The sequence below is a fragment of the Rhea pennata genome, chromosome 1 (genome assembly GCF_028389875.1).
Source record: "Rhea pennata isolate bPtePen1 chromosome 1, bPtePen1.pri, whole genome shotgun sequence".
NCBI classification, from domain to species: Eukaryota; Metazoa; Chordata; class Aves; order Rheiformes; family Rheidae; genus Rhea; species Rhea pennata.
In genome coordinates this window covers 204,513,690-204,538,575 of record NC_084663.1, presented here as the reverse complement: position 1 = coordinate 204,538,575, position 24,886 = coordinate 204,513,690, and the positions used below count along the sequence as shown (strand labels likewise).

The 24,886-nt window shown below is 37.6% G+C and overlaps 1 protein-coding gene across 1 annotated transcript in view; it reads right to left on the bottom strand.

The window, feature by feature from the left end:
- Positions 1-7,974: 7,974 nt before the first annotated feature.
- Positions 7,975-24,886, bottom strand: part of SESN3 (sestrin 3) — a 41,482-nt gene continuing 24,570 nt past the window's right edge. Inside the window, exons 2-10 of the mRNA XM_062567316.1 lie at positions 22,982-23,047; positions 20,431-20,628; positions 19,468-19,650; positions 18,835-19,071; positions 17,150-17,297; positions 14,780-14,895; positions 11,878-12,068; positions 11,367-11,511; positions 7,975-10,580 (exon numbers count right to left, since the gene is read on the bottom strand). Of these exons, the coding sequence (XP_062423300.1) occupies positions 10,494-10,580; positions 11,367-11,511; positions 11,878-12,068; positions 14,780-14,895; positions 17,150-17,297; positions 18,835-19,071; positions 19,468-19,650; positions 20,431-20,628; positions 22,982-23,047 (1,371 nt within the window). The 3' untranslated portion in view covers positions 7,975-10,493. The remainder of the gene's footprint in view (positions 10,581-11,366; positions 11,512-11,877; positions 12,069-14,779; positions 14,896-17,149; positions 17,298-18,834; positions 19,072-19,467; positions 19,651-20,430; positions 20,629-22,981; positions 23,048-24,886) is intronic.

The following is a 24,886-nucleotide window of genomic DNA, read 5'->3' as shown; positions in this document are numbered from 1 at the left end:
GACACCTCTGGCCCAACACCCTGCAGCTGTGTTTGCCAAGTGTAAGATGATTTGTGGTTTCCTTCACGCTCAGCCTGGAACGGTCACTGGGTCACAGCTGTGAAGGCCGGCAGCCGAGGAAGCCTGGGCCTCTGCCTGTGACACCAGCGCCAAGCAAGCAGAGGTGAAGGGCTCTGCCTGGACAGCAAGAGGCTACGTATGAGAAGGAGTGGGATTTTCAGTATTTTTCCCACTGCATGCAAATCCAAAAGGACTTCATATATTTACAGACATGCCCTTTTTCTTCTGATAATTTTATTTTTCAGGCCAGAACAAAACTGAAACAGAAGATGCAAGTAGCTAACCTGCATGTTAGTAAAAACTATGCAAGCCATAGCCTTCCTTAGGGCACACATCACCCCCCTGACTTTGCAGAATTATTTGGGGTTTTAGGGCTATTTTTCCAGTTAAGTGAAGTAAAAATGGAAATGAAGAAGCTTCCTAAGCATGGTGAGATGATGACAGACCAACTGAATTTCAGCAGCTGGAACGTCAGCTACACCAAAAATACCGCTAAATACACCGTTTGTACTAAATATTTTTGGGTCCTTGGAGAGGAGAACTGTGACTCACCTGGAGAAAACCCCTTCGTGATCCTTTAACAATAAGCTGCCCCTCCCTGTGGTCTGTACTGGATAAATGGCAGGACTTTGGGGGAAAAAAGAAAAAAAGGCAGTGTGAGCAATTCAGCTGCTGGATAAGCTTTTCATTGCCAGGAGCCAGCCCATTTGGCACGTGTGGTTTTTCTCCTTTGCATTTCTTTCATTGTTTTAGGGCTCTTACATATGGCCAGGCCAGAGGTTCTTTGCAGGCAGTGCTGATCTGAGGCTTGCTCAAATTACTTACTGGAAGAAGGAGGGAGTAGCTCTGGTGCACCCCAATAGCTATGGCTTTTAGCTCCAGGAAAAATAAAAAAGGTGTTTGAAATAAAGGTTTATACCAATCAGTATTACAGGATAGCAACTGAGAGGTGAGGAGAAGTCCCAATCCATTTTACACACTCCACAGTAAGAGACTCTGTGACTAGGGAAGGAAGTTTGGTGTCTGGAGCACAGTATGTCTGAAATGTCCACTCCTTCTGGCCCATCTGGTGGGACTCCATCTGGTCCTTCTGGTGGACCTTCCTTTTTGGCCAGTGTCACTACAAGAGCAAAACTCTGCTAGAGGTGCAATGTGTAGTAGCAAAGCTGCACGTGCACGTGGTTGAGCAAAGCAAGCAGTAGGGCAAATCCAGCTGCCTGCACAGGGATCAGAAGTTGCGCTGGCACAGAAGTGCCACCAGTTGCTTCCCACCTACCAGCTCTGCCTCCTGAGCTGCCTCGTTTTCCCTTGCTGACAAGTGCTAAGACATCTGCTGAGATCAATGTAGGTGCCCAAAATACTGCACCTGTACCACAGATCTCCTAGCACTCTCCTTTCTCCCTAACCCTTAAACCTACCAACTCCAGAACTGTTCTTTTTGAAAGGAGAGATTAACAGTAGCAGGCGATAGCAGAAAAGGGGCCTACGACATCCGGAGCAAGTGTTGGCTTTACTGTTGCCCTCTGCAACACGCAGCCAGGAGAGCAGTGAGGGGATGAACGGTGGCGGGAGAGGGGTGGGACTGAAATACAGTCCTGCACAGCAATTCTCCCCTGCTCCCTGGACTGAAAACCCAGTGGATTTCAACAGGAACAAGCTTCTGAAGAACCAGTCTAGATGTGTGTTGGTGCTGGAGTAAAATCCTCATCCCCAGGAGAATTACTGTCTCCATGTGCGATTTGTTCTGCAGATAAGCAACTGTACCTCTCAGAATTAGACTTTTGATGCAAAACCCAGGAATTTGAACAGAAACTTCTAAAACTTTGTTTCACTACATTGTTTTCCCCAAGGAGGGTTCACTTCAAATCTTGTCCGTGCATTAAAACCAAATAATGCAATGTAATCCTTTGTCAGGAACAAAGATCATGATGTTCATCTCCATCTCCAATCACTAACAACTGCATATTTAAAATACACCATCTTCAGCAGGCGTTACATATTTTTCAGAAATAGAAATAGAACTGGATTAAAAACCAGGACAACCGAGTGGAGAGGAAGCACATTTACAGGACTGGAACTCCAAAACAGAGTATGTTTTGTTGCAAAGTATTCCTGAGCACGTGTCAAATAATGGATCAAACAAGAGACAGGTTTTATCAATTTTATTTAACCAATGAAATTCCTACTGATAACAATGAAAGTAATTTCAGCAAGTATAAATGCGATACAGTTTTAAACAAACCCCATTGTTCCGTACCTATAAATAGAATTTTCAAAACCTCATAAAAAGTGCAGATTTATGAATTGCTGTTAAAATGTTAATACATGATTCCTTTGTTTAAAAATGCATTTTTGTCTCTTAACTCACAAAAAAGTTCCTTCTGCATCTGTTCAGATAAATTCAAGTCGGGTAACTTAAAAACTAAAAAAAAAAAAAGGTCACACAAAAAAAGAATGGATCCCACTAGGTCAGTCTGTCCTCCGCAAAAAAAAAAAAAAAAAAAAAAAAAAAAAAAGAAAGAAAGAAAGAAAGAAAAGAAAAGAAAAAAAACAAAACCAGAAAAAAATGATAGAAACTGCTGTGAAATCCCACAGTTAACTCCTAGCGGCTGACTCACCTAGCAGGCAAATCACCTGCAAAAGCACAGGACCCTGTAAGACCCCACTGGAGCTCTGGGTACCTGATGGCCTGAGAGGCAATACAAGTGCCCCTGACTCCCTGTGCCAGCTATCATCTTGTAGGTAGCAACACGGTAGGCAATGTGGGACCTTCAGAGCTATTATGCTTCCCCCACATCTCTGGTGGTGGTGGGAGAGAGCAGCAGGATCAGAGCTTTGTCATTAATCCTCCATCCCAAAATGCTCAAGCAGCTGCGACAGTACAAAGCAACAAGCCTCACAGCTGCAAGGCAGGGACTTGGTACAATTTTCTCCCTCTCCAGAGGATGAGAGGTAAGAGTTGCAATTGGAAACAAAACAATTTCCCTCCTGGGATGATCAACAAATCACTGCCCTTTACTCCAGACAGATCTTTATGTCACTATCCAGCCTTAGGTTAACAAGGCTTAGACCCATAACCATCTTTGGAGAAGTCATGTCAATGGGGAGCAAACACTGCTTTTTACCCCTCACAAGCAAGGCTTTTTAGACATCAAATCAAATGCTAATTTTTGTACTTAAGAGAGGCCTGGAATCTATCAGCTGCAGAAATACTGTGCCCAAATTTTCCATCAAGCGGGCCAGTCCAAGCACTGAGCTATATGTCTGTTTTCCTTCCACTCTATCTGATGCTTACATGAAACCCAGGTTCCACATCCACTGACCGTGTTACTGCACTGCATAGGGCAACACATGGCTCACTTGCAAGCGAGATACCTTAAGCCATGGCCTTCACAGCATTTTGGCCCAAATGTGACCAAACACCTAACAGTCTTGCTGCTTGGACATCTCACCATACTTTTCCAAGAACGGGGCTCAGTACATCAACAGTCTAGAGAGGTCTCCCTCCATTGCCAGTAATTCTCCCCATATATACAGTGGTATTTTATGTACAGCAGGGTCTGTTTAGCAAGAGCAGTTTAAAGTGGCTATGTTTATCAAGTTTGCTACTTTACAAATTAAAAAAAAAAAAAAACACAACCCAACAACTATAAATACAAAGACTCTCACACATCAGACGTTTGCAGCCTGTGTGAATCATAAACCGCATTAATGTTCTGTTAAAAAGCTTATTCTACTTAAAACTATACATAGTACAAGAGATTGAAAAGTGGCAGTCATGTAAGGTCACATTGTCTGCCCCACATTGGCCCACAGTCACCTGCTTCATATAAATCAAAGTGTTTACAGTAACAAAGCACAGGACTGCAGAGCCTATCACAGCTTCTGATTACACTGGATACAAAGTACCAAAGAAAACACGAAAAAGACCTGGTGTTAATACTGATGATTTAAAGAGTAACTATAAGGATCAAAACAGACGTTCACAGCATGCTACATATATTGCTCACAAACTTAAGAGGAAAAAAAAAGGCTAATACAAAACAAGAAGTTGGCAGTCAGAGTTTCAGTTATGTCAGATAAAAGATAAAGCATATACATTCATTATGTAGCTTTCCAGCAAAAAGAGGAAGGGTAAAACTCAGAGATTTCAAGTTTACAAAATTCCTATTTTTTAAGCTACTGTTTATATCCAGTTCCATTCACAATCAGGAAATATTTGTGACTACATTTCCCCACAGAGTCCAAAGACTGTAGCCTGATTTTTTTAAAAAGGAAAAATTCCTTGCCTTAGATGTTTGTGTAGCTGCATCTCCTGTCAATGCTAGCAGCCCGTTTCTGGTAGCCATCCCTTCACGTAGCATGCAAATCGGGAGGGAAGTAAAAAGGAAGGCTGGGTTTAAATCCGGTGGCATAACATGAGCATGAAGTGGCAAATGAGAAACAGTGGATCGAGTTTTAGACTTTGAGTGTTTGGATCAACTGCTATCACTCTTCCAGACTGTGAGCTGGAGACACTCTGATAATCTACCTATTTTAGCCTTAAAATTCCTTTCAAAAAGTTGATGGAGGTGAGAAAATGCAATTCAACAGCAGCATGTTTCACTCAGCCAAAAATGAAATGTTACACTTGCCCTTTTACAGCCACAGAATAATAAAAGGGAAAGGTTTTCCATAGCAACTCAGAGTCTCATCTTTTATTATATAGAAATTCACTGGAAATTTTGGAAGAAAGTATTTTTCTACTGTCTCACAGAAATACAGAAGTACCTTTTGGACACAGTAGCGAAACTATTTTAATTGACAAAAATGTTCATTTCCTCTTATGCTGCTCATGTCCCCTGCTACTTTTATTTTCAGATGCTGACAGGGGGAGTTGCTGCCTGCTTAAGCCCACATTTAATCCATTCATTGGCATTTTAAATACTGACTCTAACTACTGTCAAGAAGACGGGCAGAATTCAGATTTTTTTTCATTAAAATCGGTAAGTTTTATGGTATTAGGTACGCGTAAGAACACCAAAATGTCCCATGTCTCAAGGAATCACTACAAAATTTGCATTTGGAGCTACGCATAAACACAAAGCCCAGATCAGTTTGTTCTAAAGGCCATTTGCAGTCTGTCCCACTGTGAGGAGCCTGAGGAACAGTCCAGAAGAATAACAACCCTATTAACATCCACTTTACTCCCATCCACGCTGCAAAAGAATATCTCAGAATTCCCTGTGAGAACTCCCTAGAAGAAGCTTGCATGGCTAAAATGCTCTCAAGAAAGGGGAATTTTGCCAAAGAAAGCATTTTCTTAGTGGATTCACTGGGTTTTTATTGTAATTCCAAAGATGGAATATGATATGCTACTACCAAGTACTACTTAAATGTTCTAAGTATGCACTAAGTACCACACTTTCAAATGAGATTTAGAATTTTCCTGCCCAGAAATAACTTAATACTGGAATTAAGTGTTTCTGAACATAAGAAAGATCCTATGAACTCAATAAAGAATGGTAACACGGGAACTTTAAATTATTTCACAATATTAAATCTAGGAGGCTGTCTCTCAATGATTATTAAGGTTTGAGAGTTGGAAAAACAGGAAGCACTTGATGCAGAGAGTGGTGGCAATGTAAAATGTCAATTTATGCCCTTGATGAGAAGAAGGAGGATTAAACATCTACAAGGGAGACCTGATGTGTGTTGAGGGAGCAGCATTACGACCACACGTCAAGAAAACTTGCTCCAGGAGATAGATTAACACTGTTCAAGACAGTCCTAATTTTTCCTCATACTACTGTGTTCTTCCCATCTCGCATACCTGTGATCCATGCGGTAGGTATGGAATGCTAAATTAACTTTCAGTTTAGGATAAAAGGTTTCATTTACACTTTCCAAACGTGAACAAGCTGGTGGATGCATCTCTTTAGACACACATACATTCTGGGGGACATTAGCGGGGATAAATACGAAGTTCGGATTGTCAGTCAGAAAACTGACATTTTTGTCCAACTCTTGGACTGATTGCTAAAGGCAAGCCAATTCTAACAGTTGTATATTCAGATCAGCTCGGGAAAAGTTATTTACAAAGAAATTCCCAGTCCCCCATCTTCTGCAATTTCACTCCTTATTTATAAGAAAAGGATTTGAACCTCTATGGAAAGTAACTGAAAGTACATCAGCCGAAATCAAGGAGATTTGGAATATATCCTTCTGGCCAAAAATTTTAAGACCTGGCACAAACTATACACTTGCTGATGCCAATAAATCTTTTCTCCAAGTAGAGGTTAAATAATCCAGGTCTTCTGAAATAGAGTCCAAACTCTTGAGCATAAACCTGAAATGCATGTCTTCAACAAAAACACGTATGTATGAGAAAAACTGAGAACCTGTTCTGCAAGAGGAGCATCTTACAGTTTAACTTCTTTTGGAAAGATTTTTCTAATTATATATTAAGATCCCCAAACAACCTATTTCATTAATAATTGCTGCAAATCATATGGATCTGCAACATATTATTCCTTTAATCTCTATGGAAACTGATTTTATTCTGTTGAATTTAAATGTTAAGTATCTTTAAAAATATGACTCAAAATGCAAGTGGGCACCTTGCAGGATTTTGCTAAGTGCCCAGGTGCTTAAATTCTCTTTGCAATTTAGGCAACTAGCTGTTTTTTCCAAATCCCATTAAACCATCTATCAGCATTGCTATGAACAAAAATACTTTGAAGAATCTGGTGCTTTGACCTTCTGTGAAGTACAAATCCCATTAAACCATCTATCAGCATTGCTATGAACAAAAATACTTTGAAGAATCTGGTGCTTTGACCTTCTGTGAAGTAATAGAGAAGCAAAATGTTTTTCTTTTTGTTCAATTCTAATCTATTGTAAATTTATAGAGAGATTCTTATTTATAACTATTTATAATCACTGATTTCCCCTGCCCCTAAAGTTTTTTTTTTTTTTTTTTTTTTTTTTTTTTTTTTTAAGAACACAGGAAGGGCTGATACTGGCAATTCTTTCATTTTTAAAGCTTAAAGTACATTCCTCCCATTTTAAGAAGGCTTTAGGACACAGTATACATGCTTCAGCTCAGTCTTGATGAACTGTTAAAAAGAAATTCATCTACAGTTCACCAAAATTCTGACAGGGTACCACAACGCTAGTTATAATAGCTATTTGCCCAAATTGTACCTTAGTATAAAATGGTTTCTGTTCTTCTATGATAACACTCTTGTAATGTTCAGCTGCAGGCAATGTATTCTGGAGAATGCAAATGCATTCTCCAGTTTGTATTTTTGTCACTTCTCTTTACTACCAAAAAAAATGCAACATTTTTAAAGGGAATATACTCTGTCAGAACACACATTTTAGCGTGATTCCGCACGGTTAGCAAGGTGTCCATGCTCACAAACTCTGTTCCCTACTTACAGCATTTCCTGTGATAGCTAGTTCATTGATATCTAACAAGTTTTCTCTTCGGTAGACAGGAGACTGTACACTTTGTTTTACATTGGTCATGCCTGGGATTTTGTGGACTAACATAAATGCTGGTAAATATAAATCTCAATAAAGGAACACAGAGGGAGGGTATCCAATGATTACAGTACTCTTAAGAATAGTATTCATGAACAAAATGTGAGGAATGACATTCATGAGTGCTTTAAATCCCACCCCCTCCAAAATCCAAGAACACTTGCACGTTAAAATTTGGCACGATGTGAGCCTAAAGTGTGAGTAAAACACATCTGTACATCTGTATGACTTTAAACACCTATTCTGAACAAACATCTATTAAAAATCATAATTTTGAGTATAAAAACTAGGCTATAAATTGTTACATCGTAAATGCAATACTTTGAAGGAAAAAAAAAAAAGCCACCTGGAAAGCATTTTCAGAAGTTTCAAGTTTACACTGTATATTAAAAAAACGTTATAGCAAACTACTTGTAAAATGACATTTCCTATGATGGAATGTCTTGTAGGCCATACTTGACTCAATATGGCATCTTAAAAAAAAAATACTGATTTACTGCAAGTTTTATGAAGCAATCCATCTATGGTTTCTATATTTCAAATCTACTCATGTACTTTGCTCAGAAGGCATTTGAGCTGGCAAGTATATTTCATAAGGAAAGAAGTAAAGGCACTCATGTTTCCAAACATAAAACTCAACATGCTCTAAGAGCCTTTGCATTTCTGAAGGGAAACTAAGTGGTCATATTAGTTACCTAAATCTAGTTTTATCTCCTTTCCAAAGCTCAGCTGTGCTTCTTGAGAACTACGTGACTTTTCATAATAAAGAAATTTAAAGTAGCACTGTACAGTTCCCATCACCTAAAAAAAGCAAAACTATTGCATGAAAAGTTCTTTCAGCAGAACCATTTTATGCACAAAAACTATTAGGTGTGGCCACTACAGTTACAATAGGGAGGAAAAAGAATTATAGGAACTTAGAAAGCTAATCTAAGTTCATACGTATCATCTCAATGCTTCTGAGAAATCTTACATAGCTAACTGCAAAGATAAGTAAATCTGATGTTTTATGCAAAGCTCTCTCTAGAAGAGATTCTGATGCTGTCTATTGGGTAGTTTTCTAAATAGCTAATGTTAAAATTTGTAAAAAGTTACTAACTTCTTCCTCAAAAGCTTTTAATGCACAGCGTCTGTAGTCTGAAAGTGCAGAAAAAATGTACAATCATTTAGTTTTCCAATCTGGGACAGACAGAGAAAGTGAAAAAAAACAACATGCGAAGTCACAGCAAGGTATCAGGAAAACTAAAGAAGAGAGAAAACTAATTTTAGTAGCATACTGGTCCATGATTTTTTCAATGGAAAGTGTTAAAATATGGCTGGTATTATCATTTTCAAAAAACTATTCTGCAATTGTCAATGGAGAAAAAATCCTGTATCATCTTCTACAATTCAATATAACATTAAAAATAAATCTATCCTGCTAGTTTTGAATGTATGTAACAGAATGAACGGTCACCCTCCTCAAGGTAAGATGAAAAGCCCAAACCAACAGACAAAAGTTTAAGCAGTGACAACTTGCATCCTATTGGGTAAGTTTAAGGATCTCTTTAGGCACTTCACTGGTTCATTAAATGCAATACAAAATAAAGCTATAAATATCAGCATTTTGTGCTCTTATGAATTTGTCAGAAGCAACAGAAAACAGCACAAAACTGTGACATTTTTGGCAGCTTATTTCTTCCCTTCCCCAGTATCATCAGTTGTCCAAGAATACTTTGTTTCGGGGATGCTTTGGCATCTCAGGTTGTCTTAAGCCACAAAAGCTAAAAACCAAACTGCTAGGCCTTAGACAATAAAGAAATTTGGTTTCAAAATTTCTTTATGGCTATATAAGAAGGACACTTTAGCAGTGACATGATAGGGAAAAAAGCTTGCTTCTTTTTCAATATTGCACTTTTCATTTGTTCACTCACACTAATGCATAGGAACTTTTAAAATTTTGAATATTAAAATTTCATACTATGAAAAAGTTATGGGAAATAAATTTCTATACATCCAATATGAAAGAACAGATATGCTAGCCTTCCTTTACTTTCCTTAGTTAAAACATTGAGAAAGAGGAGAGTGCAAAAAACCTACAACACTATTTTTGGTCAGTCTTGAGTATTAACTTTACAGGTGCCAACTAAACAAATTGCAACATGTGATGAGCATGGATATTGTGAAGACAACTGAGGGTGACTGTCAGTATACCAAGATTATGCATGATTGAAACACAGTAAGTTTAGTTGAAATGGTGAATTGTGAAGCCTCTTCTCTTGGGAAGAGACAAGATAAAACAGATGAGTTTTGTACTTCAGTAGCATGCCATAGAATTTATCATGATTAATTTCACATTAAAGTGTGGTCAAAGTTTGCATCCACATTTCACATCACCTTCAATTGCTGTAGTAAGACAGTGACTGGCAAGCAGTCTCCAGGAGACACAGATGGATCCAGTGGGCAATTCAATTTAACACAGCACATGCATCTCTATCAGAGTTACGACTTGGTGGCAAGTTCTCAGAACATTCAAAACAGATCTTCTGCTGGATTCCGTTATTCTGAAAAATGATTGCTTGGAAAATAAGTCTCTAAGCACTTTATTCCCGTGCTTAAAGAACAAAGCGCTAGAACTGAGTATAATAAAAACAGTTTTAGGATTCTGACCACTGTGCAGAAATCCAACCGGAAACAATGTAGAGTAGTGCTCCTCAGTGTTATGTTTGTTATCATTAGTAATGTTAAGCATCAAGAAAATAAAACACGTCATTGCACATTACAGCCGTCAAGAAACACGGCTAAACTTTGACACTAGAGAATTGAATAACCTGATGCTACATCACAAACAACTTCTGGCATGTATCTATTTCAAAAAGTCTTTACATACTCAGTAAAAATTCCTTTACTCCCTCTCAGTGAAAGCTTCAGGTTAAGTGACGAGTTATGGCACGAAGGGCGTACAGAAGTTCTGCTTGCATACGAGCTTCCATTAGAAGTAGATTTACATGAACCTGTGAAAAATTAAATCAGTCATTTAGTTTGCTTTGAGTCCATCATTGTTTATTCATTTATGCTATAACACTTAACTTTTAGCAAATTATCACTGTAAGAAATTAGGTCATTTCTTGCTGTACTCTGCTGCAAGACTGCAACTGCTTTTTGAACAGCTATCCAGTATTAGACAACATTTTAGGACTCCAAGTAACTATCCTTAACTGCCACTTTAAACATCTTTCTATCTGAAAAATCCCAGTAAAGCAATTTCGTATCCTAATGGTACAAATTCTTAATGAATGGTATTGTTGTTTTGTTTACTACCACCTACTACCACCATACTGCACAGTATAAGGACCAGTTCAACTGCCAGATATGCTAGAAGACATACAAGCATTGAACTCTTGACAGCAAGCATTTAACGTAGATATTTGCAAACACACTGACATTGCTTCTTGATGAAAAAACACAATGAAGACTATATAAATGAGATAAACTCTTTTTTGTCCCCAAATCGAAAGCATTGACATGGCTGACTATTTCTGCATTCTCAAGTTTATACACTTTTCCATTACAGATGTCAGTTCAATTTTATGGAGAAGTCATTCAAAATAAGAAGGACCGACAACATTTCCAGTCTACTAGGAAGTATTTTTGTAAAACTGACATTTAAACTCACTGAATTAATCTCATTTATTTCTTTGGTTAAAACAATTAGTTTGACAGAAACAAACATTTTTATAAGTCACTGTATTTTCCATTTTTAAAATGCACTGGCATCTCCATGAAGTCAGTATACATACCTTCTCTGAGTGCTTGAACTGACGCCAGTAACTATCATACATGCGCTTCGTAGTTCTCTCTGGGTAGCAGGTCACTGTCTTTATGTAAACCTTCAGGCTGCGTTCAAGTAACTGATTAACTTCTCCATAATCATAGTCATCATACCTAAATAACAGAGGCAATCACTCTGCTGGATACAGGTCTTTAAAAGCATAGTCTTTTGCAGCATATCAAGTTCCAGAGTTGAAGCATTTAGTATATATTCTAGAACAGAACCTGCTAACACACAACACAGGCTGGCTTCTGAGAAGACATTTCTGTAATAACCTCTATCCTGGTTCATAATCATTTTAGTCACTGAAATCAAAAGCTGCATGAATAATATACCAGCAAAACCACTCTAACTTGCAGACTGAGATATCATCTCCACTTTAACACCTGGATTCTAAACTAATCCTTTTCAGGTAGTTTTTCTCTCTATGTTTACACACTCTAAAATGCACTCCTTAGCCAGCGCATTTTGTTCCATACCTGATTCCATACATACAGTGGACATAGTTAAATAAAGCTCTTCTCAGCATAGTTGTATCAACATCTTCATGTGTTGCCATAGTGTTATATGTGAGATTATAGACCATCCGAAATTTCTCATCGAGGAGATGCCCGATATCAGAATAAAGCCTGTTTACAAGGGAAAAGCCATGATTTTCCCAAGTATAGTCCTGTAGAAGCAGAAAGAAATACATTATATATATGCATATATATATATATACGTGTATATTTATATATACACACAGATGAAGTGAAGTCTCTATTTGGTCCTCTCTACAGCTGAATAGTATCTGTTACCTACTAGTTATAATTTTATTCTCTTCAAAAGATTTGCATTTTGAATCCTCCATCTTTATCATCTGCTCCATTCTACCAGGCTTCCTGGCAAAAAATGTCACATTGCTGCATCTCACTTCCAGTTTGGATACCATTAACCTACAGAATATATGAGGAGAAAAAAACTACCCTTATTCTTGAGGTGTTGACACAATTTGCCATTGTCTTCCATGCCACTTTAACCAGCATCACTCTAACTGAAATGAGCCTTTGAGTTTAAAAAGTCCTGGAACAAGGTATTAAAATCCAGGTTGCTTTGGTCTTAGACAAGCACCTGGATTGTAAGGGTAGAACTATGCTTCCTCATATCAGGAATGCGAATTTTTTGAAAAGCAGTGGCACAGCAACAACAGCAGAGAATTACCCTGCTTCAGAACAGTATATAACCATTCTTCATGCTGCGGTTATAGAGAACACGTTAGTTTGCCCACATCCTTGGCAAGTGTCCAGTCATTCGATCACATACCCTCTTTACAGCTGAGGGCACCGTCTCTGCTTCCTGCTGTGTCTGGTTGTTTTCAGAAAGAACTGCTAGGCAAGGGCCTTGCAGATTCGCATCAGAGCACACCTATTTGACTGAACCCGATTGGGAGGGAGGGGAGAGTACGCAGGACAATATCCAGCTGCCTTAAAAAAAAAAGTGTTCTGTGACATCTGAAATGCCCCACATTTGGCCTCCATCTGGCAGTCCAGAAGGCCGTAAGACTTGTGAGACAACGTCCATTATCTACTAGCCTTGTACAGATGTCTAGGACAACCTGCAGTATCACAAAAGGCTCTGGACACCGACGATCACGCAACTGAATTGAGCTTCCTGTGTTGAAGCCTCAGGGGATTTCTAACATAAGGACCTTATTATGCAAGCTGCCCAGCATAGACATGACCTACACTGGAGCAGAAACAGAACTTTGCATCCCCAAAATGTAAATCATGAAGTCGCCAGGAGCCATGCTGTAGTGTCAAGTGTGTGGCAGGTTCTGAAGATCATATATACTTTTTTTTTTTTTTTTTTTTTTTTAATTTGGCACCTTCATTTGCGATGTCACATCACAGTTTTGTGTCATGGTTCTCAAATGCTGATGGACAGCAGTGAGTGGGGATTTTGTTTGTTTGTTTCAAGTAGCCAAAAATACTAATTAGGACCCTTCAGAGTATCAGCTTCTGAAAATCAGAAGCCCCAGGAGGAGGGAAGCACTGGTTACTAACAGCAGTTGATCCATAACAATCACAAAAAAGGAAACATTTTTTTTAATCCTGCTGTTTGTTGAACACCTTTTTCTATTACTGAATTTAAACCCACAGAGATAAAGATGTTTTATCCAGAATAAGTATTGGATTTATTAAAGGGGTTTGGGGCACTACTGTAATTTGAATAGCATTAACAGAGCATTTGGGAAGCTGCAGGTATATCTAGCTGCTGGAGAGCAGGACATACTAATAAAGTTAAATTTTCAAGATCACTCCTTTGAAAGCAGGCTTGAAGCTGTCCTATGTATTTAAGAGCAGAGACATTTTAGTTACAGTTTCAACTTCGGTAGAGCTTTTTTCCGTAGGAGCCTGTTGTTCCTAAGTAGTTAAGCAGTATGTTTGATTTATAGGCACTGACTTTGCCTTATTCTTTTGGCAATATCCACCTACTTTAGGCTCATATTAAGACCACAAAATAAATCATCCAGATCAGCAAAATCTGCTGTATAGCTAAATACATTTCCTGAAAGTGATCATGAGTTCTTTATTTTTCAGTCTTAGATAAATCTTCTAACTGGAGTTTTCCTGCATCTACTTTTTTTTTTTCCTGGAAGTTTTCTGATTTGGTGCAAGATTTTGTCCACTGCCTGCAATTTATTACTAGACTGATGATTAATCTATTCTACAACCCAGAATAGGACTACCTAGAACCTGCCTGCTATTATTTACATTATGAAGATGTTTATGAGTCTAGCCATGGTTAAATGTCTCCATACATTGGACAATACACAGACAAAAGGGCAGTTCTCTCAACATACTAAATATAAATATACATACATATTTTTCACAATAGACAAACAGTAATTCTATTTAAGTACTCGTTTTCAGGCATTCAAAGCTCAGTGATTTGGTGTATATATAAAAACAACACTCACCAAATCACTCTGACAAACATATATACATGTTTACTGATAACCACTGAGCAGAGAATACTTAAGATATGTCAGAAATTAAGTGTTCTTCCAGTAAAATTTTTCTGTATTTGAAGAAAAGGAAAAGAAATTCTTCCTTTCCTAGCTTTCACTTGTATTCCAGATCTATTGATATGCTTTACAGTTTTCCTACTAATTCCTTTAATATTTTAAGCAGGATCTAAAGCTAAATACTTCTGTGCCTTTCCAGAAATAGCAGAAGACTCATCTCTCATAGATTTGTAGAAGCCTGTGAATTATTTAATGTACAATGGCAAGAAAAAGTGCACGACACAAACATGTTCCACTACAACTACTTCACACTATTTGTCTAGTAAAGAAATATGTAGTATTCTTTGAGTGAATGTATTTTAAAGAAACACTACCTGAGCTCTGAATGTTGGCAGATGCTCTTCTCCTCGCCTTGCAAAGTCTTTGTACCCAAACCCAGGATCTTCAATATAACGGGAGACATCTGTAGAAACTATTTCATCATCAAATGCTGTGAAAAAACAGCAAAGCAGAAGTCAGCACTAATACTACTGCTCTACTAAAGGATTGGAGAATGATTTTAAGAGTTTTGCAAAGGAAGAGAATGGAATGAAGGAAGGAAAAACTTCACTTCATCTCCATTCCACTTAACCCATCCGCTTGTATGGAATTCATCCTTTCCACTAAGCCACTGAAATGTCAGCATAAGACATTGAAGATGCTTCTAGGAAATGGGAAGACATGGGCTGAACTATTACCTGGAGATATGTTTTTCTCCCTGTTGACTTCTGAGGGAGGCCAGATACCTTAAATTGGGCAAGATGCGTCCCATTAATAAAGCCATTATGCTAAGATAAGAAACAGAAGAACACACACTTGACAACAGGATTGCTATGTTAAGCACGTATGGTGCCAGGAAGTACATCAGCTCTATTCTATACCCTACAATACAAGCAACTGGACAGCAGTGCAATACTCCACTTGTAAATATCAATTGAAGAGTATATGAAAGCAAAGTGCTCGACAGCACATCAGGCTGAAACTCTGCCAGAAGCTCTAGTAACTAAGCATGTTCAAAGAGCTTCAAAACGTGTCACTAAGCAAGTGCAGGTTCTCTATCAGGAATCAATCTTTCCTCCCTGAATAAACAGGTGGCTTGTTTGTGCAACTACCTTTGCAGGAGTTGACTATGGTATAGCTGACTACATTTGACCCTGATGTTAATACCTGGGCTTGCTTCCACATGCATTGACAGAACAGTTGCCATATGTCCACTCTCAGCACCTTAAAAAGTCAGTAAATTTAAGAATTGCAGAAGTGCTTTATCTCCTCTTTGCCTCATTAAACAATCAAAACATAATTGCGTAGGAAGAAGCCTGCACATCTGCTACAGCTAATCCTCAGTGAAGAATAAAAAAATCTACAGGCATACAGGGAGGAAAGGGAGGAAAGCAAACAAAACTACCAGCAATCCCTTCAAGAAATCTTCCTGTCCCAAACAACACCTCATCCTAACAAGCTTGAAGTTGCAGAAACTCATGGAAGTCCTGGTTTAATAATGAAACTGCAGCAGGTGTCAGTTTGTTTACACTACCTCAAGACTATCTGACTAAAGAAAAATTGAATGAGAATGGATGATGTCCATTTTTTAAAATCCAGTAATGATGACTTTGGATATATTTCCTTTCAGTGTTTGAATATTTTTAGAGAGCCACAAAATCTCTGATGATTCACAGAACATTCTTTCTCCTTTTGGGCTCAGTACACAGAAACTTGAATACCTTCAAATAGTCTTGGTCTGACTTGTATTCTGAAAAAAACAGATTTGATTAACTACTAGTTTGTAGCTTCAGTTTTCTTAGCAAATTCTCTCTGAAGTTACTTAGATCTAAATTGACACAGAAGATTTCTGGGAAAATGTGGGCCATTTTATAGGTCACTTTTTAAAAAGATACAAGCTATGATCTTCAGGTAGCCTCTAACATGTGGAGTTGCTTGGAGATTCAGATTGTCCTGATCATATTGTTTCTTCTAAGACACTCTTTGGAAGGAAAAAAAAACCCTCAAAATCCTGTTGTTTATATGAAACAGATTTAATTGTATGGTATGTTAGAGATGAAAGTCTTTAGAACAAATAAAAAATATAGGAAAAGAGGTTTTCAGCTCTTAATTTTGAACAATACCTAAGAATTAAATGAATGTCAAGAAATCTCTATCATAATACAGGTAATAGAAACAGCATAGCAGAATAATCACTCAAAAACAGTCAGTCTGTGATGTCCTTTCCAGGGAGAATAACTGAAACAGTAAAAAAAAAAAAAAGGGTCTCATTCCATTAGTGTACAGTTATTTGCTGTCTGTCAGTCCCAATCTCAGGGTCATATATGAAGGCTATCTATGAGTGACATAAAACTCCTAAGCACTGTAGAACCTAAAATTGAGAAGTATTATTGAATATTTACACAAAGGAATTAATCTGAAGAGCATAGAAATAAAAAGAAATTTCACCCAAGAAGCCTACAGGCTTTTTTTTTTTTTTTTTTTTTTTTCCCCAAATAAAAAAGCTAAATTTCAAGTAGCAACAAGGGTGGCAACATTTGCCAATCAAGAAGTCTTAAGCAGATGAACCAAGTCACAGGACCACCCTTACTAAAGCAAGAGCCAGAATAAAGAAACTGACAGGAAGAGTTGTAGTCATTGAACCGAACTCTAGTGTTTAGGGCTTACAAAGCACAAACAGACTGGAACTGGAAAAGTACAAATACCTCCACTAATTACTAGCAGACTCTCCTTCTTTTCCTTTTCAAAGCGAGTTGCCATCTCTTCCTGAGAGGCTTCTTCATCCTCTTTATCTTCCTGCAGCCTCTTCATCCTTTCCATTAAGGCCTCCAGCTCACTTAAGGAATCTGCAATCTGCAAAAACACCATGACATTCTGGAAACTTAGAAGATAGACAACATGTGTCATCTTCAGATTTCATGCTCTACAGTACATGCTTTCAAAAAAAGATATCAGTAGCAAACATGAAAATCCAAGCCAGAATGCTTTTTGTCACATGTAAGACAGAAACAGTTTTCAGAAAGTCTAAAAGAAGGGAGTGGGTAAGTGTTCCTCTAAATCTATCGAAGTATTCCACTGCAACAAGATTAATAGTGAAAGTGGTGATGTCTGAACATGGAAACCATAGTTGCCTATAATATATATCCTACCAGAAATATCTATGTGTATCAGAAAACAACTTCTTACATTAAGCTAACTTTTCTCAGTCAACTGGTAATGCAAATTATCTTACTGAGAAGATACAGTGTAATCCCACAACACAGGAACACAACCTGAGACAGCCAATCAGTATTCTTTTTGTTTACTTTTTGTTATGTTTTTCTATGTATTCAAAACAACTTTTACAGGGACCTTTTTCTTCCTTTTGTGCCTCTTTACTAGAATATATCAAAATACATCAAATATATCAAAGTTTGCAATTCCGTGATCTATCTTGGCAATTCAGATTTTTCTTAAGATAAATTGCTTAGTCTTTCTTTTCTTTTTCTTTTGATTCTTATCTTCTACCCACAGCTAAAAATGTTTTATATCATGTTATTCACTGCTTAACAAGCAGCTCACAGCCCGAAGCAGCCCTTAGCTCACTACAAATGTGTAAGAAATACTGGTGATTTAAGCTAGCATGCCTTACATCACAGAAACTTAAGATGCAATAACTAATTACATGCTCATATTGTAAGCTTACTGCTAGTTTTACAAATCTGTCTAGTGATTCAGTTTATAATCCCTATCTTCCATCAAAGGAGATGAGGCTAATTCAGCAATCAGCAGTTTAATTCAAAGACTCTTCTTCAAAGCATTGTAAAGCAACTTTCAGAGAAATTTCCATTTTTGAATGAATTAAATAGTAATTAAATTTTTCTTTTGGTTGATTCAAGACCAGAACATTAATGTAAAGAATAAAGCCATTTTATTTCAGATATTTTCCTCTCATCTACAAGGAAGTGTTTCAAGATTAACCTGTTTTGAGATCACAGGCCTTGTCAAAGTCAAAAGGAATATTACGACCTCTGGCGTTTTTCCTTCTGTTTTCTTCATTCTACGTGTTAAGAAAATGATTAATAAAATGCTTCAGTGAGTGATACACTGTCTGAACAAATTCAAACTTCCAGCTTTCAACTGGAAGTGAAGTTTTAGTCTTGCTCAATGGGTTGTGAGATTAACTTTTAAAATCATATTATTCTGAGCACAATTCTCCGTTTCAATGTGGTTTTGAAACAGATTACACTGCAAACTTCTCGAGCTAACATAAGAGTTACCAGACCCATGCATTCCAGTAGAGCAGACAAAAAAACTTTCAAACTACACTGAAATTTAAACAGGAAAGAATGGAAGAAAGCTTTCTAATGCAAAACAGAGGCAAGCAAAAGAATCTTCTTGGAACACTAACCCCAAAGTTGCTACTTGTGAGGGATGCATTTTCTATGTTGTTGTCATTGGCAAGATCACAGACACAGAAGTTGTTGACTGCTATAAGTCTGACTCCATTAGATGTATCCGGATCTCTCTCTGGATTAATGCCACTACCAAATACAAAACTTGCCAAGGCATGATAATGTGCCAACAGGACAACAGCATGCACCAATTCAGGAAGAGACCAATTATTTTCCCCAGTCTTGACAAGTTTCTGAAATGAGAATAAAAAAAGTGTAAATATAAAACTTCTTTTGGTCCCAAGGTTTGTATAAGACTACATATATTTTAAAAAGGCATCAATTCCTTTTTTCCAATATTACCATATTTCTCTTCCACACGAATTCTCAAAAAAAAAAAAAAAAAAAAAAAAAAGAGATCTAATAGATTACTTCTTTTCTGCTGGGGTTATTCTAGTCAATACGATTCCTAAAAGATAAGCTTTGTTGGCTTTGTCACGTAGAAGCCTTCCTTGGGTTATTCAATACTCCAATACTTCCCTGAATTCTTAAACTCAAGATAATGAAGCCCAACCACGTACTTGCATAGCTCTTAACAGTTCTTCTTATTGGACATTTACTGCTATCACAAGGCATTTTTTAATAGGTACCTGAATGTGCTCTTTTGTGATTAGCCAGGGCCTGTGTGCAAGGAGTTTGTTTATTTCATTCAGATTTTTCAGTCTTTGTGGAATGTATTCTAAACCATTCAACCATTCTGCAATTCCTCCAGTCTTCAAAAACTCATCAACATGCATATTTATTAGGTAGGAACACTGATGTCTGGCAGCAGCCTAAAATAATTAAACACAGAGGCAAAAGTGCAGCATATTAGAGTATAATCTTATTTCACTGCAGGTGAAAAACAATACAATTTAGTTGCACAGAGCCATATTTTGTTTTGTGAAACATTTCTAATCAGTACGGAAGGTTCACAATAAAAAAAAACTTTGATTACTTTACTTTGAATCACTAAATCTAATTTAGGTTGCAAGGGACATCTGCAGGTCAGGTCATCTGGTCCAACTTCCAACTCATACTAGGGCTGGCTTAAAACAGGTTGCTCAGAGCTTTCTCTAGACAAGATCTTCATCTTTGGAGATCCTACGGCCTCTCTTGGGTCCTGTTCCAATGTCTGACCATTCTCATGGTGAAAACTGTTTTCCTAGTGTCTACCTTAAGCTTGTAACTTGAGTCTGTTGCTTCTCATCCTATTGCTGTACACTTATAGTTACACTCCCAGAAGTAAGTGGCCACAGCTTTAACTGCTGTCCACAAAACCTCACTTCCGTGGGCATGTGAGAAGTGTCTCACTGCAGGATACTAACATGAAAAGGTGTACTTTGCTAATTCTCTCTTCTCATTGAAAACTTTGTGGCTATATATGCTTTATTCAGATGGAAATCAGCTTTAAAAAAACATTCATGCATGTACACCCATTACCTAAAATATGACACCAGTCCCTCCTTTCTGATTTTTTTCATTTTTCTTCTGTTTTTTTTTTTTTTTTTTTTTTTTTTTTAAATAAGAAAGTCAAGATGACGGGAAAAAGTGTATACCTTGTTGGTACATACCATTATAGCAATGTAGTGCCTATAGGGCAAAGGAAGGGGCCCATCCATGCGCAACATATAGAACTGGCTGCGGAGGAAAGACTCCAGGTACTGAGTATGGATACTCATGACCTGTGTGATGTTGTCCAGGCGACCAGATGTAGAGAATTCTTCCACAAGAAGATTAGTACGTTCATCCAAACCGTTTGCTTGCATAACCTTAAAAATAAGATGCAGAAAGTTAACTGAGAGAGGTTTTCTCTAGCTTTAGCCCTGGATAGAAACATACTAAAATATGAAAGTTTTGCTTTTGTACAAACTTGCAGATAGTTCTGGAGATACAGATGTATGTATAAAAATGTATGTTTATGTATGTGCATGAATATACACATATAAATGTGACTTGTATACTGAAAATTGAAAAACACTATACACCAATTATTTTAATACATTGCTATGAAAACCAAACATTTTTCTGTAGATTCTTCCAAAAAGTCTAAACTGACACCTGAAGTCAAATCTTCAGGGAGATCTTGAAGTAAGCAGAAGTTAAATGGAATGTCAAGTCTTTATGGAAGTCAGTCTGTACAGACACACAGTACCTGAGCACTCAGCCCTACAACAGACCTCAAAATTAATGAAGAGGAACTGAGTTACATAACCAAATTTTATATGAAAGTTTATACGGAATGTAACATAAACGAGTTACTCCATTTTCATTTCTCACTACTGTGATACTGTGAGACTTCACTGTTTTATTTGTGGGCCCAGAAAGAAAGGGAAGAAGCAGAACAATCCAGCTAAGCAGCTCCATAATTTTTATATGTATAGCTCTTCCCTACCACAGCCTTTCTGTGTTTTATATCAAAAAGATGCCTCTTCGATACTTTTACTACCAGAATTTTATCCACACATTAGAGACCAAGCCTATATATTATGGCATACCACTGCTCCGCTGTAAGTAACACTCCTTATTCTTCAGAAAGAGCATCTTCCAGGTATTTAAGAGATTTTTGTCTCATTTAATTTCTTAGGGAAACTACATTTCAGTCCTGCTACTGCTGTAGTAACATTTCTGATCATCTCCAGTTTGTCAGGAGCTTTTCTTGTAACTTAGTACAATTTACAGAGAAAGAATTATGCTGACAAAGTTGAAATATAACCCTGTAGGACTGCATTGTTGCTATGTTAGGCACAGCATTATAGAGCACTATTTCTTCTGAAAATTCTCCACCTAGAGCCTGAAGAGAAAGCAGTATGTCCCTCCTCCTGATTTATTACCATACACGGATTTGCAAACATGCTTTTCTAATTCTCCTGCTAAAGCCTTATGACACCTTAAAGGGAACCTTTACAATTAAGTGTTATTACTCTGTCCATATCAAAATCTTTCCATTATCAAAATAGAGTAGGCTTTGATAAGAGCAATGTTCTGTAGTTAACTTATCAAGATTTGTGAGACATTAAATATGTTACTAATTCACAATTACATCCTGTCTATCAACTGCACTATTTACCGGCCAAGGAACTGGGGGAAAAGACCAGTCATTTGTTTAACAAACATAATTCAATATTTGTTCTTGATATTAAATAGCTGTTATATCAACACAGGTAGAGGTTGCATTTTTCTACTAGGATAACTAGTGGGGTTACTGCTTTCTGAAGGCTGCTCAGTGCCGTCCTTCTGCATCCTCGGCTGCCACTGATTACCAAGTGTATCACTTCTGCAGTAAATTCATTAACAATTCTCTCAAAACCTTACATACAATCTTTCTCATTATATTTATTTTCCCACTCTTTACAAAATTCTCTTAATAAGAAAAATCAAATCATTATGCAGTTTGGCATTATCAGTCCTTAATGTATAACGTCAGGGAAATCCCTTTCACAACTCTGACTAGCTGGAGCTCACTCTATGCTCCTCACTTCCCAAGTCTAGAGGACTCATTTTAAACTCTATCCTTTTTTGCTTATGTTTTCTTTTTTCCAGGCTTTATACTTGCCCTGTTTTTAGGTTCAATTCTTCCCTGTGTAGGGAGAGAGAGATTCAGAGAACAGTGGATACCTTCTGACTTTCAAAAACTTATTTTTGGCCCTGTTGTTCTAGCATATGAATTGCCTGGCTTTAGCAACTACTCAAAAGCAGAACAGAAAAAGGACCCGTTTTTATCGTTTGCCACTCCAAATAATTCATCAGTAAATGATACTCCATGGAGATTAATATCATAGGAAAAGAACGACACTACAGGAAAGTTGCAACAAGCTGCAAATCAAGGTTTAAATTGGACATTAAATCATACACAGAACTCTTCAGTTTGAAGTCCCACTGTACCTTTCAACCGTAAATTCTCTTAAGAGCCACAGATGTGATCTATGAAGTTAGCCAGGCTTTTCGGTTCTCTCAAACCGAAGGTCAGAGGCTGCTCTGAGAGTTACAGAATCATGGTGCCGTAATACCGGCCAGGCCCCCCCTCGGGCCTGGCATTAAGAATAATAATCGATCACCCCCCCAAAAAAGAGCACACGCCGCATTTATGTGCGTCTCTGGGAGCGCTGACAGCCGCACACTTACTTCGTTCTCTGGTATAAAGGCACTTGGTCCTCTTGTTAAAGGCGGAGAGACTTGCACTCTTTTTTCCTGCAAAACAGGCACGTAATTCTATCAGCATCAAGACTAACATATTAACTTGCTTTATCTTAGCAGATTAGATCTTAAAGGCCTTGACTCAGTTCTCTTCCCAAGGCCACCTGCACGTTTTACAGCTCACTGAGCAGGTGAGGCTATCACACCACATTAGTTACACCATCTTAGCGCTCCCTGTCCTTTGCACTAACGAACTGCTTGAATTTTTGCAAGATAAAAAAAAAAAAAAAAAGAAAGAAAGAAAAAGAAGAGAAAAAGAGAATCTCACCATGATTGTTTGATAAGACCAGGTTGAAGGTACATAAGAAATAACGATCAAAAATTTGGCACAATGTTAAAATTAGCAGTTTGCTGGATTGAGCAGAAGTACTGAAAGCAAAGAGGAAAAAAAAAGATCTATCACTGTATGCACAAAGGCCTCACTTGGGAAATGAAATTAAGAAGCAGTTTTCTTCAGTATCAGAATCTAATTAGATTCTAAGTGTTTGGAAGATTATAAGCACTTTGTGTGCCAAATATTTGCATGAAAAGCACACTCCCTGCACACTCCCCCACCTCCCTGCAAAACAGCAAGAACCAATTAAAAAACTCACTCTGGAAAAACAACAGAAAGATTATGTTGTTTAGCTGCTGAGTCCACAAGAGAACAAAACACGGGATACAATCTTTCCTTGGGCACAAACTCAAGCTAAAAGAAGAGGTATGGCCTAGGAGGGAGAGGAAAAAGATCCCAAACCTCCCTTTGATGATCAGATATTTAGTATACAATAAGCAGATAACAGTAACCAGGACTGGAGGATTTTTTGATTTATTAGGAAGAAAGAGACTGAGCTAAGACAAACTCTGGAGGTCTTAATACAGTTGCCACAGCATTGGAGAGACCTTAGGGGGTGGTCTGGCTCCTTGGCTTGCCCAAAGGCAGCTCAGGTTTCTGCTCCCCACAAAGGTCTGTCGAATCGGTTCTTAAAGACCTCCAGCGGCAGGTCACTTAGTTCGGTGACTATCTCCTCTGATCATTAGGAAGTTTTTTCTTGACGTCTAACCTAAATTTGTCGTGGTACCGTTTGTCTTTATTCTTTTCCTCTGTACAGCTATATTCCACGTTCCTAGAAGCTCTGGCTGCACATTTTCTGAAGTCACTAATTGCACTGCAGTGTAGTAAGTTATCTATCAGCAACTGTATCACGTTTACCATGTATTTCTCGCCCCTAACGAAAAAAAGTCTAAGCTTTTCCATACCAAATGACCCTTAACTATCTCTATTATTCTACTAGAGGGGCTTACGTTTAACGGTCATGTATACTAATAACAGCACTGGTCTGAGAATGAGTGTGCCACAGATTTCTACACAGGAAAATAAGACACTAGAGCAGCCTAACAACCGTCCTACTTGTTTAAAAAATATCTTGTCCTTTTAAAATTAGCACATGAGAACATACACAAAAGTCAGCACAGATTATTCAGGAAAGATATTCCAAAACAAACTCTCTCTTGACAATTAGATTTGTTACTTTGGAATAATTAGCTGTTAAAAGATGAAGAATGTATTCATGCGTGTTTTACTCATTTTCTGAAATAATCTGAACCCATTGTGTGAAATCAAGCAGTCAGGAGATGACTTACTGCAACAACTGCCTACTGTCACATACACCTTACGAATCAAATGTATGCAACCTAAAGTAATTAAAAAGGTGTGCAGAGACTAGGTGCATGCACATACAACCTCTTTTTTCATACAGCTATACAAGGCACAGGAAGATATCTCTATATTTGAAACTATACACTTTTGCTAGCAGTAAGACATTTTTGTTAACTTTAAAAAAGTTTTTTCCA